Here is a 15,892-nt window from a genome sequence, read left to right on the forward strand (position 1 = left end):
AATGAAAAGGGCTGCATGTTGCTGGCAAGCTGTCTATATTCATTTTGGCAGTATAACTGAACCCATCTTTTTCATGAGTAGTGCTGCTCTGAGGAAAGAATTAGGGGGACTTGGAAGCACTGGCGATGTGACTGGTTCTGCTCCTGATGCTGGGCCAGCTCCCACCTTCACAGCAGGGTAGAAAAATGCATTTTTCCCCCAAGTGGGAAGCTAAGGGTTGAAAGTGTAGGCAGGGAGGTGGGAGGACTGAAGAGGTGAAGGTGGGCTTTCTGCAGGGGCAGGGTGGGAAGGGTGTCCCTTGGGCACCAGCCCTAGGCTCTGGCTTCTCCCTCCTGCTGCGTGTCCCAGCCTGTCTTTCCAGTGCTGCGTGCACCCTGCTGTCCTCACCGCTCACTTTATCTTTGCCTACAGCAAGCCCTCTCCCTAGCTGTAGTAGCTTTAAATGAATATTAGTAGCTGCAATTCCACATCATTTTTAACAGTGAAGTCAGCATGGCCGAAGTCCAATTTCTCCCTCGCTGTGTTTGTGCCTCCACTGATGCTCGCCTGACCTTGCGGTGTGTCTCTTCAGGGAGCCCAGCCAGGGCACAACTCGTGCTGCAGAGAGGAGCTGAACAGCTGCTGAGCAGCTTTGCATTTTAGGTGGTCTGTTTTGTTAGCAATACTTGTATGTATTCCTTCCCACCCCCAAGGGATGGGTGGAAAATGTCATTTTCATGGCGTTTTGGAATGGTGTCAAGAATATCATTTGCTTCTTAGTCTATTGCTATCACTTTTTTTTTTTTTTTCAGATTTGCAAGAAACTTACTTGAAATGCTCCATAATTCATGAGGTTCATTTCTGTGTCTGAGTCTTGTTCATTCTCAAGTGATGTAGCAGCTCTAGAATAGACTCTTTCAGAGTCTTGCAGTTGTGCTTGTGCTGATGGGAGAGATGTCATAGCCGAAAATCAGATGCTGCTAGCAACTTGCCATATCGACAGCGGGCTCTGGGGAGGGGGATGTGGGTGCTGGGATGGAGTTTACTGCACTGAAGGCGAGGTTATGTGGTCCACGATCCCTCATGTTCCTGTTGTTAACCCGTTGCTCACTGGTGGAAACTGTCCTCTCCCACAGCAGATGACTGTTAATCTCTCTTCCTTCATCTTTTCTGTATGTAAAAAGAAAGGTCAGCCTTGACTCCCAAGCGTACAGTATTTTAGGAGATACAGTTCTTGAGATAAACTACGTAAATGTTTATTTTCTGTTTTGCTCTATAAGTACTTAGGGATGTGGTTTTACTGGGTGATAGTGGTGGCAGGGGGGATGGTTGGACCAGATGATCTCAGAGGTCTTTTCCAATTTTTCCAATTTCAAGGATTCTGTGATTTTATAGTAAGACCACACCTTCCTGAGCACTTTGCTGTGCAGAGGTTCTTTGACAAAGGCCGAGCAATTCTTGTAACTGAACTTGCCAGTCTGTGTGAAGTGTAGGAGTTACTCTGCAGTTGTTGATGACATTGTGTGTTCATTTTTGCTTTTCTGTATAAAAGATAACTTTTGCAGGCATTGTAATTAGCCACTTGTCACAAAGCAGCATCTTCCCATTATGAAGCAGTAAGTACAACATTTCCCTTAATATTTATTCAGTTGTGTCTGATTTTTGACACCCTAATCCCTGTGGAGTAGGACCTTATTCTGCAGGTAGTCTCATTGATTTTTACTGCTGAACCAGTGACAGAACCATGTTTAATGTTTTTTGCACGACTTTGTAGGTGAATTTGTGATACCACTTGCTTTCAAAGTGCTGTCTGTCTGCTGGGTAGTTGCTGTGTATCTCCCTGGAGGAAAAAATGCAAACTTGCCTTGTCAAAAGCAAGACCAAAGCTTCTCATTTCTTGTCATTTTCACCACTACAAACAGCGTCCCTCCCTTCATCCAGAGAAGGGAACCATTTTGTAACTTCCAGTGTATTCAGGCATTGTTCTGTATCTCATTTGAGTACTCTCTTTTGAAGTTTTTATATGTATCCCCTCCCCTTGTATATTACTGGTGAGCTGTGGGTGTATTGACTTTGGGTTTCTTCCCTGGAGGATGTTTGAGCTTCTTCTAGTTACTTCCCTGTTTTGAAATAATCTTGCATGCACCTTTGCACAGCTGTGATTGCACAGCAAAAGGATTGCGATTAAAGCCATTCAGACTTTATGAATAACTTACAATCTTTTCATCTATGTGTAGGTACACCAGAATTTATGGCCCCAGAAATGTACGAGGAACACTACGATGAATCTGTTGATGTTTATGCTTTCGGAATGTGCATGTTGGAAATGGCTACCTCAGAATACCCTTACTCAGAATGCCAGAATGCTGCTCAAATTTACCGGAAAGTAACCTGTGTGAGTAAACTTCCTTAATTTTAGTTACATCTGTACCTTGGTTACTTTGTAATCTGAAAGTTTAAAAACATAGTTCAATGAGATGTCAGTACTGTCTTGTGTGTGTGTGGTTTGTTGTAGAAACTGAGGTATCTTAGCTCTAGGTTGCAGAGAACTGCTGCAGGTCTCTTTGGAATGCTTCCAGTTCTATGGTTGGACTGTGTTTGCATACACTGCAGCTACAGATAATATTTTCAGTAATATTTGTTGCTGTTTTATCTCCATCAGCTAAAGGTGCATGAAACTTGGGAACAATGAGCAGGAAAAAATCTCTGCTGTAGTCTTACCTTTGAAATAGGGACTATTCAGAGCTGGTGAAGTTTCCCACAAAGACAAAAAGACTAACTTTTAGATTGCAGCCTAAATACTTAGGTGGCGTCTGTTGTTTGATTCACATTTCTAGCATGGGTTCTTTCAGCTTGTGTGTGTAACAAATGGTATAAAGCTATAAAAGGGAAAGCATACCCATGTTTAGTTTTGGAGTGCGCCTGAGGAGTTTTACATCTGCATTTAGGAACTCTGTACGGTTTGTTAATTGCCAGACTGGAACCATGGAAATGGGTTGCTGCGTTTTCGGGTTAAGTTAGGCTGGAGGAGAAACCAATCTAAAATTATTTCTATACTAAAAAAAATCATCCTCCCCAACACCCTCACCTCCGGATGATAAATATATTTGTCTATGTGAGCTGCACTGCGAATGCCTGAAAGAACTTATGAGTTTGTAAGTTTGCAAATCGGTGAAAGAATCACTGACTGCAGAGAAATGGGATGTGCCAAATGCCTTGGAAGAGGTGGTTATATTCTGCTCTTCTTGGATAAATAAAACCAGGAGTATAGGATTTGTATTTTTTTTTCAATATAGATAATGCTAAGAAGAATAGCTTGTCAAAGATTTTCCCAGCTACTTCTTTCCATCTGGCTGCTGCAAAAGGAGCTACTGAGCTGTACGGGTTGACCCTTGTATATTCCCATCATCAAAAGATGCAGTCTGCACACTCAGGATATGACGAGAGTAGTCTTCTGAAGTAGACTGCACTAAAATTTGCAAAAATAGCTACAGATAAGGTTGCTTTTATTTTATTTTATTTTATTTTTTAATCTATAAGGTAAAAAGAGTTGTTAGGCTTACATTATAGATGTATTGCGAAAAAAACATCTCAGCTTTCAAAAGCATGGTCCCAAAATTAGTATTCCTCTTGTCCCACTGCTTGCAATGAATAAAAATCTTCACAAATGAAATTCAGTAATAACTTCCCAGTTTTGAAATGTATTTGAGATCACTCTTCTTCTCCAAGAGGTTTTGTGAATCACGCTAGTACAAATATGGTCCTGTAAAGTACTGCAGTCAGCTAATGCTGCTCAAATTGCATTTTCTGACTTGGCGAATAGTAGTCTCTCATGTCAGGTAATAGAGATGCTTTAGTCAGATACCCACACACTTGCATGTGCAATTTGATGTGCACTTCATTCTTCATAAGTATATTTTGTATTGTCTAGTATCTGTCTTTCCTCATAACTGAAGACCAGGCTGCAAGGAGGTTAGTGCTCTTGTAGATTGCTGTGCTAGCCAGCTGTGATGATGCTAACCTGACAGGAGAGGGAAGATACAATGATTCAGAAGTCTGTTTAAAAGTTGCAGTCAGTATCACAAAAAACAGGACGGTGTCCCTGCTGGAAATGAGAGAGATGTCATGACTTGCTGAAAGCAGGAGGTTGCATCTGAAGAGGGAAACAGCTTTATCTCATTTCTGTGTAAGTGGTTGCAAGCTGACATTTGTAGCTTGGCAAAAATGAATCTTTCCCAATGGACTGCAGCCCTGACTTTGGGTAGTTTAACTCTCCTTAGAGTGCTGCTTTCAACCCATTGCTACTTGGGGGGGAGGGAGGCATCAGAAGCTGCTCTGCAGTGCAGTTAGCTTTGTTGCTAGCTGATGCACTAATGGCTGGGCCTGCTCTGTAGGGTGGTGTAGTGTGAAGTGTGTGCAGAGATGGGACGTCTGGTTTGCTGACTACAAGCTGTTCTGCTGTGCAGCATGGGCTGGCTGCAAATGCATACTGCATCTTTTCAAAGAAGTGAAATACAGTTGATGGCTTGGTGAAGTTGTTTGCCTGAATCCTTATGAGGATAGCTGCTTGGTTCACATTGCTATTCTGTTCACTCCACCCCTACAAGGAAAAGTTTATTTCGTTTGGCACAATGGCTTGTTGGCCTCGTTTAGGTATGTAGTCCTTAGGATCTGCTCTAAATGCTATCTTTGTGTGTATCTTAAGAAAGATCTCCTTATGCTCTAACACGTCACGTGGTGACAGTAGAAGACTACTCTGATGTTAGGCTATGAGGCTTCATCTCCTAAACGTGATACTGGGTCCCCTTTTGGTCTGGTTATCCTAGGCATTTAGTAATGGCTTTGACGAGGGGTGTTAGGTGTGTTGCCTCCTGCACTGGGCAGAAGTTTGTGTGAGCAGTGCGCTGAACTTCTTTGTGGAGCTGCCATCGTGTTTAGCTAATACTAAGCTGACCTGTAGTACGTGTGTGTATGGATTTAGAGCCACAAATAATATAGATTTCTTCTGTTGCTCCATGCTCTTTGAAAAACTTTGTGTACAGCTCTTTGCCATCTGGAATATTGGTGATTAAGACTTCATAAGACTCAATAGCCTCATTTATCAAAGCAATATCCAAGACAGCAAAGAATAAAGATTAATCAGAGGTTTCCTAATTAGGTGCTATATTTCAATTTGCAGATATAAGTAGTCATTTTTTAAACACTGTTGAAAGTCTGAGCCAACTATGTTTTGTGGCAATAACCTTTACGCAGCTGAGGATTATATGGTAACTTTGTAAGAGTGGTCTTATACTTGCAACTCCAGAGAGATGGAAAATAAAGATTATTGTGAAGAAGCTTTTCAAAGGTCAATTTATTACTTGTAAGAGGTGTTTTTGATACAGATCTGTCTGGTAGGGGAAGCTGAAGCAGGATGCGTCAGGTACAGACACAAAGGTACTGCTTTTTTTCTGCTGATCACAAGGCAATAGCAGCCGGGGCAAAGGCACCAGGATTCCTTTGATGGAAAAACTGGCATTAGTGTCCTCACGAGGAAGGGGTTAACCAAGCCTCTGTGGAGAGGAAAAATGCCTTGTCGCATGCCATGAGCTGCATGAACTGTCAGACGTGGAGGAGGAGCAGGGGGAGGACCTCCAGGGCAAGTGTGTGAGGGGAGCAGCAGGAGCCCTGGAGAAGATCCTTGTTCCCAGAGGGAACAACTCTTGGGGGCTCAGCAGCTTCTGTAGAGAAGCTGTGCCCACAGAAGAGCTGGTGGCAGTAGAGGACCCCGCATGCATCCACGTGAGTCGCACCGGCAAGGCGCCGCTGGGACTGAGGGGGGCTGTCACTATGGGTCGGGTGTCGGAGCACAGGGCCTGGGGACCCTATGCTTTCTCCACACCATGTGCCATCAAGGAGGGTTGGCTCTGACCAGCTAGGTGGGCTGGGGGCCACTCCCAGAGGACGAGATTTAAAATGGCTCTTCGTGAAGAGTCAGGGTTGCAGTCATCATAGCAGCTGTTACTGGCATTGGTTTTTACTGAATTGGTTTTTACTGAATGGGGTGTAGAAGTAGACTGCAGATGAAAACCGAGAGGTTGAATCACACTTTCATTCCTAGGTTTAGTTGAGGACTGTTATGTGTCTACCAAGGTACTGCAGCAATCGTTTCCCAAAGTGTTTCCCAAATGTACAAAGAGGCTCGTTGCTTTGCCAGGTTAGACATCACTCTTAGGAGGTTTCTCTCTGCCCTGTCATCCAGAACTCTGGAGTGTAAATCAACACGTTTTTCTTCACCCCTTTCTTCTGCTCCTCTCCTAATGATTTCTTATGCTTTTTGTCACACTGTAAAGAACAACTAAAGGAGATGAATATTGTTCCTGACTGAGTCTGCAATGAGAAACCGGAATTGCTATGGAAGATCATGGACTCCTCATTAGGGCCTACTGCAACAGTGTACCCAACAATGTACATGAGGGGGAAAAAATAAAATACAAAACTTTTTTTGGCTGATTTTAAGCATATGTGATAATACAAGAGAACATAAGTAACCTGTTTTTCAAGCAATAGGGCAAAGCCACATTTACTGCAGTTAACTTTGGAGTGATTTCCTTGTCAGCATATTTGCAGTCATCTTCATTCTGATGCCATAATCTCATTTTTCATGCATAACTTGATGTTTTTTTAGTCTTTTTTTTATTGTGTTTAATCATTCTGCCAAGAGATTTTAATGTAGACAATAGGCATATTTAGTGATGAACCATCAGAGTCTGTGGCCTTCTCATGCAGCTCCAGACCAATGTTTTCTTACCGAAGCACTGCAGAATTCACTGCAGACCAACTGTGCCCACGGGGGGGGGGGGGAGTGTTCACTGCTACCTTGTTGGCTTTAGCTGCACAAACTCATGCTTTAAAACAACCCATGTGTCTACAGAGTTCTGCTTAGCATGTTAAATTTTCATGTAGTTCATCATGTTAAATTTTTCATCTAGATTTTCATATAACTGCATTTGCAGGTTATATATTGATTGTATAGATAGGATAAATTCTATAGCTGTAGCACAGCCACAGCAGACAAAGTGTTACCAATGTCATTGTGTTGACTGGTGTATTTCAGATATCTTCTTAGATCTGCAGATAATCTTCTTAGATTAGCATTAGGATTGAGTAACGTTCTGGAGTGAAGTAGAGATCAGTTTATAATTACAAACGGTGATCTTGCTGATGAACATCCTCGAACAAAATCCTGACAGAACTGAGATCATCAGTTTGAAAAGTGTGCTTTGCTGATGGAAAAGTGACAAGCAGCTATTCTCAGAACTCTGAAAAAGTAGTTTCATGTTTTTCCCCCTAACGCAGAGATAAAAACTTTAATGTCTTACATGTACCTGTCTGCAGACTCAACTATCTTATACCAGAGTGTAGTGTATTTCCTTTCAAATCTAAATCCTTTTTTGAAAGAAGGTGAGGAGATTCTTGAAGGAGTGGTGGGGATTTGTTCTTGGACTGAGGTGTTCTTTTTTTTCATATAGGGTTTGATGTGTTTTTTGTTATTGGTGGTGTTTTTTTCATAAAGAATTTGTATGAAATTATCCCTATACATCTCCTGTCAACTAATTAACCCTCCATTTTGGATGAAGTGGTGTTGAATTTACTTTTCTTTGAGAGAGCTGTGCAGTTTTTATACAGCCATGGATAATTCCTTAGCCAATATACTTTGAATGTTGTTGCCATGTTTCTTTGGGAATGCTCAGGAAGGGCAGATGGCTTTTGAATAAATGAATGAGATGGATCCTTTGATTCCAAATAGAAACCTGTGTTTCACATAAACCCCCTCCATTGTCAGGAGGCTTGTAAGCATCAGGGCGCAGTGCTATAGGGAGGATTTGCAGCATTACAATGAGGTGGCCTTGGAGATTTTAATGAAGAGTAAGGAACTAAAGCATTCTGTAGCATCTGGGCATTGAGAAAACACTTCAGGAAAGCAGTTCCGTTTGGTACTTCACAAGGATATATGCTATCCTTGTTTGTTTTGGTGATCTGTTCATAGCCTAGGTGTTCAGTAGATTAATACAAGAGATGTTTGGATGTGGAAAGTAAAATGGTGTTTGTAGGAGATGCTATTTTTATGAAAGGGATTTGCACTGTCAAAAATCAGGGTCGGTAATCAGGGGTCTTTCAAAATAAACGTTTTGAGGCAAACCTAATTCCTTGGTGCCCAACATGTCCTGCCCTGCTCCATCTCAGCCATGTCAAAGTTCATTAGACCACTTAAATGAAGAATGTTTATGAATTCTGAAAAGAAAAAGAAATCAAGAGGTATAGTGGTATACCTTAAGCTGTTTCCGCTTTATATGCTCAGTTTATGTCAAAATATCCATGAGGCACACTGGAAATATAAGAAGTAATTGGCAAGTTTATGTGAGCACATAGATATGGGAGCAGTATGTTCGTCTAGAAAGGTGAAGGTTCCTCAGGTAGTGGGGTGGAAGCTGCCTCAAGGGTTATGTTTTAAGGTTCTCTTAGAATTCCATAATTTTCTATAGCAAACTGAAGTGTCAGAAAATATATTTAACTATGTCCTGTTGTTTTTTATTGTGAATTTGCAAAGATTTCACTAAACTCCTCCCCATCTGAGAACAAGACACCCTCCTGTAGCTTTATCTGCCTATTCAGTCTGAGGGCCCCAAATATTTGGTGCTGGGCATGGAAACAGTGATAAACTTTTTCTAAAACTATAGAGAAAGAATTGTGATAGCAATCTTACCTGAAACACTGAGAGATAGCATTGCAGATCTGAAAAGCATATCCCTTGTCAGCGTGGCACTGTTTCCTCAAAGACTGTTATTCTGAGGTGAGATTGTAATGACCCTGTGACATGCAAGGGAAGAAAACCAGTTCAAGGATGATGATTTCATAGTCATTTTACATTGACTTACTTTTTCCCAAGGTTATCATCATAAGGGGAGCTAGAAATGTGCTTCTTTCAAAATAAAAGATTGTATTGGCTTTAGTAATGAATTTTAGAGATTAGTGCTAAAAATGTATTTTGGTACTTTGTTTTCATTCATTTCCAATCACGTACAGGAGCCCTTTTATGAAACAATTTTCGTACACTGTGGTGTGCTTTCGCTTATTCTAGGCAAGTCTGGGCTTTGGTCGACTAGACTTTCCCTATTGTTTTGACACAATTTACTAATATACAGTAATTGAACCTTCATTTTGTAAGCAAGATTTAGTTTTGCTTATTCGAATAATTATTTTTAGCTGGTCGCAGTGAGCCCATCACATGTATGGACTATTCTGTTTTGTTCTGAATGTTTTTTGATCTCAGTATCTCTCTGCCTAAGCCAGAGTTTGTGTGACTTTTCCATGGTTTTCTTTCAATACCATATAAATTATATAAATTACATATTATAATAATATAAAATAATATAAATTACATATTTTACTCTTTTGAATCTTAGGTCAATCACTCCCTCTATGTCTTGAAATTAAGATAAGTAAGTCCAAGTTTAAAGTCAAATCTAAGGCCTAAATGGTGACAGAATATTGTTGAAAAGGTAAAAGTATGATGTGATTTGGAATACTCAGAAATTCTCCGGGAGATGCCAACCCTCATTGAATTTCATCCATGAAATTTATTCAAGACCAGATTCAGTGAGAGGTGGTTCTTTTTAATCAAAGATAGTGTTAGGTGAGCCAAAAGTCCATTTTTCAGAACCTCAGGCATCCTTATCTGCCACTGTATGAATATTACTACTGTTCTTTTAGAACAGAACTTTTAAAAGGGTTTGACTGGAGTTAAATGGCTAAATCCCATTCAATTATGTGCTTAATCAGATTCTGTTTTGTTGTTGTTGTTGTTTTGTTATTATTATAATATAAAGGAAATTATGTTTCCTATTTTTGTTCTGCTTATTGATTTTATTTTAAGTATTAGTTTCCTTAAATAACAAAGTCTAGCTGCAAAACCTATTTAAAAATACATGTCTCTGAATTTTTGTCCATACGCACCGTGTTTTAGTAGGTATATGCATCTTTTCAAGGATGACTTTTTGTTTCTAAATTAAGCTGAACATCACAAAAGGGAAAGCTTCCTGTATTAACACTGGCATCTGTAGCTGAATATGTACATGAAAAGCATTCATAGGAAACCTTGTGCTGAACTGAATGGAAGTCAGTCAGCGTTACCGATGGTGGGTGTCAGTTCCTCCTGCCTCAGCTGACAAGGAGCATGGTGGGGTGGCCTCACCGGGAATGGCTGCTTTTGCCAAATCCAGAGTGAACTTCCCTTCTTTGCTCTCTGCAACCTCACAAAAGGAAAACTTGTCAGTCTGGGCAGCTAGACATGTCTGCTAACCGCCCGGATCTTCCTGGTAATTATTGTTATAGTACATTTTGATTACATGTACAGAGATATGAGATATAAACTGTTATGTAGTTTGAGTGCTTGCATGCTACTTCTTCTACAGTCTCTCTTTATGTTGGTAAGGTGTATGTTTTTTTTTTTGTTTGTTTTGTTTTGTTTCCTTTAATTAAGGGTCTCTATACCTTGAGGAGGATCATGTTAAGATATTCACCCTGAAATATTAGAGAGTAGGGAGAAGTGAACTTTGACTACCCTAGAGGTGTGTGTGTTTATTGTAATCCACTCCATCTTCTTAAAACAACCCTTCCTAACCTGAAAGAAATTCAAATTGTTCCTGTTGCATCTGTGTAGAGCCAGAACATGGGGAATGAGATTATGCTTCTCTAAGTTTTCTTCTGCGGTCAACAGATGGCCTTTGTCCTTGGAAGGCTACGTTCATGGGTTAGATGCTCCACATACAGAATTGACCAGCATTTCTGGGGGAAAAAAGTTAACTTAATGTCAATTTGCAGGTTACACCTGTCCTTTCACTCATTCCCAATAAGATTCTAGCAATGTGCTTGGGAAAATGCAAGAGCAACACAGAGCTGTTGAGCACATTCTTTCTTTGCCATACTTGGCTTTGGGTTGGTTTGAAGTGGGGAGGGGGAGCTCTTGAGAGTACTGGGGGGCATAGAAAAGCATAAGGTTTGTGGAAAACAGGAATCTGGAATAGTCAGTGGGTTGTCAAAGGTATATTTGACCTGCAGCTGGCTATCTGAAGAAAAACACAAATATTTTTATTTGTTTTACTGTTTTGAGAGTTAAGGCTGTTTCTTGAATAAGGACTTCAGAATCCCCAGGATGCAAAAGAAAAGTTAGCAAGTGTTAGTAAAGAAAAAGGAGATTTGTATGGTGTATGACTGAGTTCATGTACAAACTAATGTGCCTGAAGTGCAACGGTACTTAGAAATATAGCTCTAAATCTTCATTTTAGTTTTAAATTTAGACAATCAACTTTATTAGTTATTCCAAGAGTTGAATTGGCTGCACAATGTAATAAAAACATTCTCACTGAAGAGCTAAAATGTCATTCTTTTTCAGACTAACTTGGTTTTTTCCTATCCTTCTAGGGTATAAAGCCAGCAAGCTTTGAGAAAGTTACTGATCCTGAAATTAAGGAGATAATTGGGGAGTGCATTTGCAAAAATAAGGAAGAAAGGTTTGTTTCAAATAAGCAAGTTTTGTATTAAATAATGTATATGCAGAAGTTTTGAGACTGTGGATTTCTGTTCTAGCCTCTGGGTCTCCTCTGTGCAGGAAAAATACAGAACGCAAATAAAAATATAAATGATTGCCTACTTTGCTGTCAGGATAATAGAATAAACTTCATTGCTGTGTCTCTCTGACTTTTAAAGTGTAATGTCAAAAAGCATAATTGTGGATGAGTGGCATAGCTAACCATAGGATCTCAGTCAGGAGGTTCTGACTGGAGCATCAAGCGTGGTGCAGGTTGGTTCTGACTAATGCGGTAGAGGATTGACAACATCCCTTTAGATTCGTCTGTATATGAAGATAAATTGTGACCTGTTTCCATCTTAGGTTTTAAAAACCTAATCTTCTTATACTGGCCTCTATATATGTCTTAACTTTAAGAAATACAGGTCCTAGGAACCTTAGGTGATTATCTAGAGAGAACCTCATTTTAGAACTCACTAAGATTAGATACTTGAGGAAAGTTGAACTATAATCTCCATTTATGTTTATGTATGTTTATGGTGTATGAATATTGCTGAAGCTTTGTGAAATAGGCAATGCCATTTTTTCAGCAATCCTCAGTAAAACCAGAAATACTACCTCTTTATGCAAGTAACACAAGTTGTTTTGGATAAGCACCAAAAGACTGTAAATGTTTTTGCCTCTAATACAAATTTATTGTCATGAAGTTCTTTGAAAGTGCTTAATACTTGAAGTATTCGAATATTCTTTATGTCCATTGCAGATATGAAATTAAAGATTTATTAAGCCATGCCTTTTTTGCTGAAGATACTGGGGTAAGAGTGGAACTTGCAGAAGAAGACCATGGTAGGAAATCCTCTATTGCCTTAAGACTCTGGGTAGAAGATCCTAAGAAACTGAAAGGAAAACCCAAAGATAATGGAGCCATTGAGTTTACTTTTGATCTGGAGAAGGAAACTCCTGATGATGTTGCACAAGAAATGGTAAAATAAACTTCTCCTGACAAAAATATATATGTAATTAGTGCATAAATCTCAAACGACAGCAGGAGCAAGTCTGGTAAAGTAACTTCCATTTAAACCATTCTAGATATTGTTTAAGCAGTTTGCATTGCTTTTTTAGAGTGAATGCTAGAAGAAAGGGTAAATGGGGAAGAACTAATAACTGAAAAAGATGTTTACTGAACATGGAATCAGATACATGAAATGGCGTTTCAAAATAGCAAGTCACTTAGGGACCAAGGAGGTATCTTCTGTTCCTGAATTTTGAAAAGTCTTCTGCTAATTTCAGTTTAATTTCAGACAGCAGCTTGAAATAAATTAGAAGAGTTCAAAAGATCAATCAAAAATATTCTGGTCAGAATTTTTCAAAACACTTTGTTTTTTCTATCAGTGTTACTTAGGAGGAATATAGATGAGGAGGAAGTCTGCTCAGTCACTCTATCACTAAACATAAATAGAAAGCTAGATTCAAGCCAACTGCAAAGAGTTAGGAGTATACTTTGGATATTTTTTAACAAAAAGTTTAATTGTATCTTCATGATTTGTGTTGTTAGAAAAAAACTATTTCTTGTGTTCAAGTTTCAATGCATAATCATTGAATTCATATTTTAAAGATGTCTTTACTGCCGTTGTTTCTAAAGTTGTGGAAACAGAACCAGTAAGCCCTTAGTCAAGGGTCTGAATGTTCTTGTGCATGCAAATATGTTCCTATTATTATACCCTAAATCTCAAGGGATCCTGTTTAATGATGTTGTCATCACCATTCCTGTTCTGCCTAGGAGGCAGTCATTTTGGTAATGTTACCTTACTATGCTTGGACTTACCACCATGTATCCAAAAATCAATGAGAGGAAATCAGGCTTCTCTGTCATCTTGTCACTAGTTTGCAATAGATCCGATATTTTTCCAGTAGTTTATTGTTACAGAACTTAATTTTGAAGTTGCTCTAGTCCAGTTAATTACTGTTATATCTTACCTTTATATTTAAATATTTATGGAAGCATTTGGAGATTTGAAGTTCTGTAGTGTACCAGGCTTATAGTTGTGATATCTATTTTTAAGCAGGAAGTACTTCTTGTATATTTTGAAGATCACTCCCAAACTACTGTGATGCTGTAGTATCAAAAGTCCCCTTTCCCAAATTTAAAGCCTGCATTTTACAATTACATTAACAATTACCTGAGTGCATGTGAAATACTTACAAACTTGAGGTTGTTGGATGGGCAATCATTCCTAAATGTCTTTTTCTTGTCCTAATGACTTGTGAAACACCACAGCCATGTGTTTTCATCAGTTTGTGTTGATTTATATGCTGTGGAAGAAAATAATGCAGGAGATCTTTTGAGTACAGGAAATTGTTTATCATTATTGATGAGGTTTTCAGTTGTCAGGCATTCTAAACTATCCAAATGTTGTGGGCAAAAAGAACTTGAAATGCTCTGCTGGGTTTGCAACCTGTTTCAAAGCCAGTTGTACGGTAAAATGGCATGTCTTCATTAAATGTTAACCGTTCTCTGAGTAGAGATATAGGCATAAGAATTGTTTAGGAACTTTCTAATATACCAGGTTTTTAGTGCCTTCCCATTAAGCTTTGCAAAGAAGAATCTGCTGGCAACCTCGGTTAATACCATACAAGGTTCCCTGGACCTGTGTGGTTCATCTCTATAGTAACTCACTCCCGTTGTTAGCGTTTGCTGGATCAGCAGTTCAGGAATGTCAGTAAGGTCTGAGGGCATTGGCACTGGAAAATACCCACATCCATTTGCAGCTGTATTTTAAGCTCCTTTGTAACTACTTGATTTGAGACATCGAAAAATCCAAGCTGTAAAACTGTGTTGTGTTTGGGCAAGAGCAAAGAAGGACAACCTCTAAATTTCCTCCAGGTAGATAAATGCTTCCAAATCTGTAGAATATGCATCTTTCAGAAGATGCAGATCTGAACATACAATTCTCTGGCAGCTCGCTATTGATCTAACGTTTGTGCTCCTATTTGTAGGAGTATGACAAGGAGATTAATGCAAACAAAGAGCAAAAGACAAATTTTCCGCTTTGTCTGATGAGCGAATGAATTCTGAGAAATCTTGCTCCCCTTTTCAGTCAAATGTGAGCAGTCTGTATTTGACTCAATGATAAGCAAAAGCTTTTATAAGAAGTCAGTCAATACTCCCTGACTTCACCTTTTAAGAGAAGTTAATTTGAGGCTAAACTCTGTTAACGTTTTCTTTTATGACTTGCTGTGAAATCAAGCACAGCAGTTGGGAGAACTGTGTATGCTAGAAAGGTTAAGGCAATAAATTCTGATTAATGGTAATAAGATTTACTGCAGTTCAAAGGGCATTTTTCAAAAGGTTTTTTTTTTTTTTTCTTTTGACTATTTTGTTAATCTTTGGAGAAAAAAAAAAAAAAAGAAAAACACCCATCTGTGTTAAGCTTGTTCTCATCATTGTATATTAACTGGTCAATTAAACAGATCTATGTTCAGGTCTTAGAAATTATATATTGCTGTTTTAAAATGCACTAGGGACAGAAGTTTAATTCATAAAACCATCGAGCTCTTTGAATTCCTGTTCTAGTGAGGAATGAAATTGTAACTTTTTTTTTTTTCAAAGTGGTATTTTCTGTTAGAAAGAGATTCCATTAATAGATGTGTGTACTTGTATGTGTGCACCTCTGTGTGCACATGATCTTGCTAAGTTTGTTCCTCCTCTGTAGATTGACTCTGGATTTTTCCATGAAAACGATCTCAAGATAGTTGCAAAGTCAATACGTGACAGAGTAGCATTAATACTATGGAGAAGAGAGAGAATTTGGCCTAGAATACAATCAGAGGAACGTCGAGATTCTGAATGCTTGGAGAAGCTGAAGACCCCACAGGCACAACAGGTTCAAGTCACATACCTTTCTCACACCGGTCACCATATCCTGTCTGAGTCGGAGGAGCCTGAGGCAGACCAGCACCCCTTTCAGCAAAACCTGCCCACCAGCGTCACATCTGTTGCATGTAAGTCTCATGTTAACTTTGTCTGTGCAGGATGATGAATGTCCTACAGTAAAAATCTAGAGTAACGTGAGCTCAGCAGTGAAACATTAGGCATGTTTTTGCACATTAGCTCAGAGACCACAAGTGTCTTGAACTCTTTTTGAAATGAAAAAAACATTGTATGGAGATAGCTCCTTCTTCAATAGAAATAAATGTGAAAAAAATAAATGTATACTAATATATTTGTAAATAGAACAGCAAGGATACCTACTGCTAGACATGGGAAAAAAAACATTTCCTGCAATTTATTGCATTTTATGAGTTACTCTTGATAATTTGTGTGACGTTTTTGTGAAGCTGTGC

The 15,892-nt window shown here is 39.2% G+C and overlaps 1 protein-coding gene across 6 annotated transcripts in view; it reads left to right on the plus strand.

Moving 5' to 3' along the window:
• The window catches only part of WNK2 (WNK lysine deficient protein kinase 2), a 117,257-nt gene that overhangs the window by 43,959 nt on the left and 57,406 nt on the right, over positions 1 to 15,892 (plus strand). For all 6 annotated transcript variants that reach the window (XM_032194435.1, XM_032194432.1, XM_032194434.1 and 3 more), the window contains exons 5-8: positions 2,217 to 2,374; positions 11,443 to 11,531; positions 12,312 to 12,531; positions 15,262 to 15,550. In XM_032194435.1, coding sequence (XP_032050326.1) covers positions 2,217 to 2,374; positions 11,443 to 11,531; positions 12,312 to 12,531; positions 15,262 to 15,550 — 756 coding nt within the window. The remainder of the gene's footprint in view (positions 1 to 2,216; positions 2,375 to 11,442; positions 11,532 to 12,311; positions 12,532 to 15,261; positions 15,551 to 15,892) is intronic.

Source organism: Aythya fuligula, chromosome 10 (genome assembly GCF_009819795.1).
Source record: "Aythya fuligula isolate bAytFul2 chromosome 10, bAytFul2.pri, whole genome shotgun sequence".
NCBI lineage: Eukaryota > Metazoa > Chordata > Aves > Anseriformes > Anatidae > Aythya > Aythya fuligula.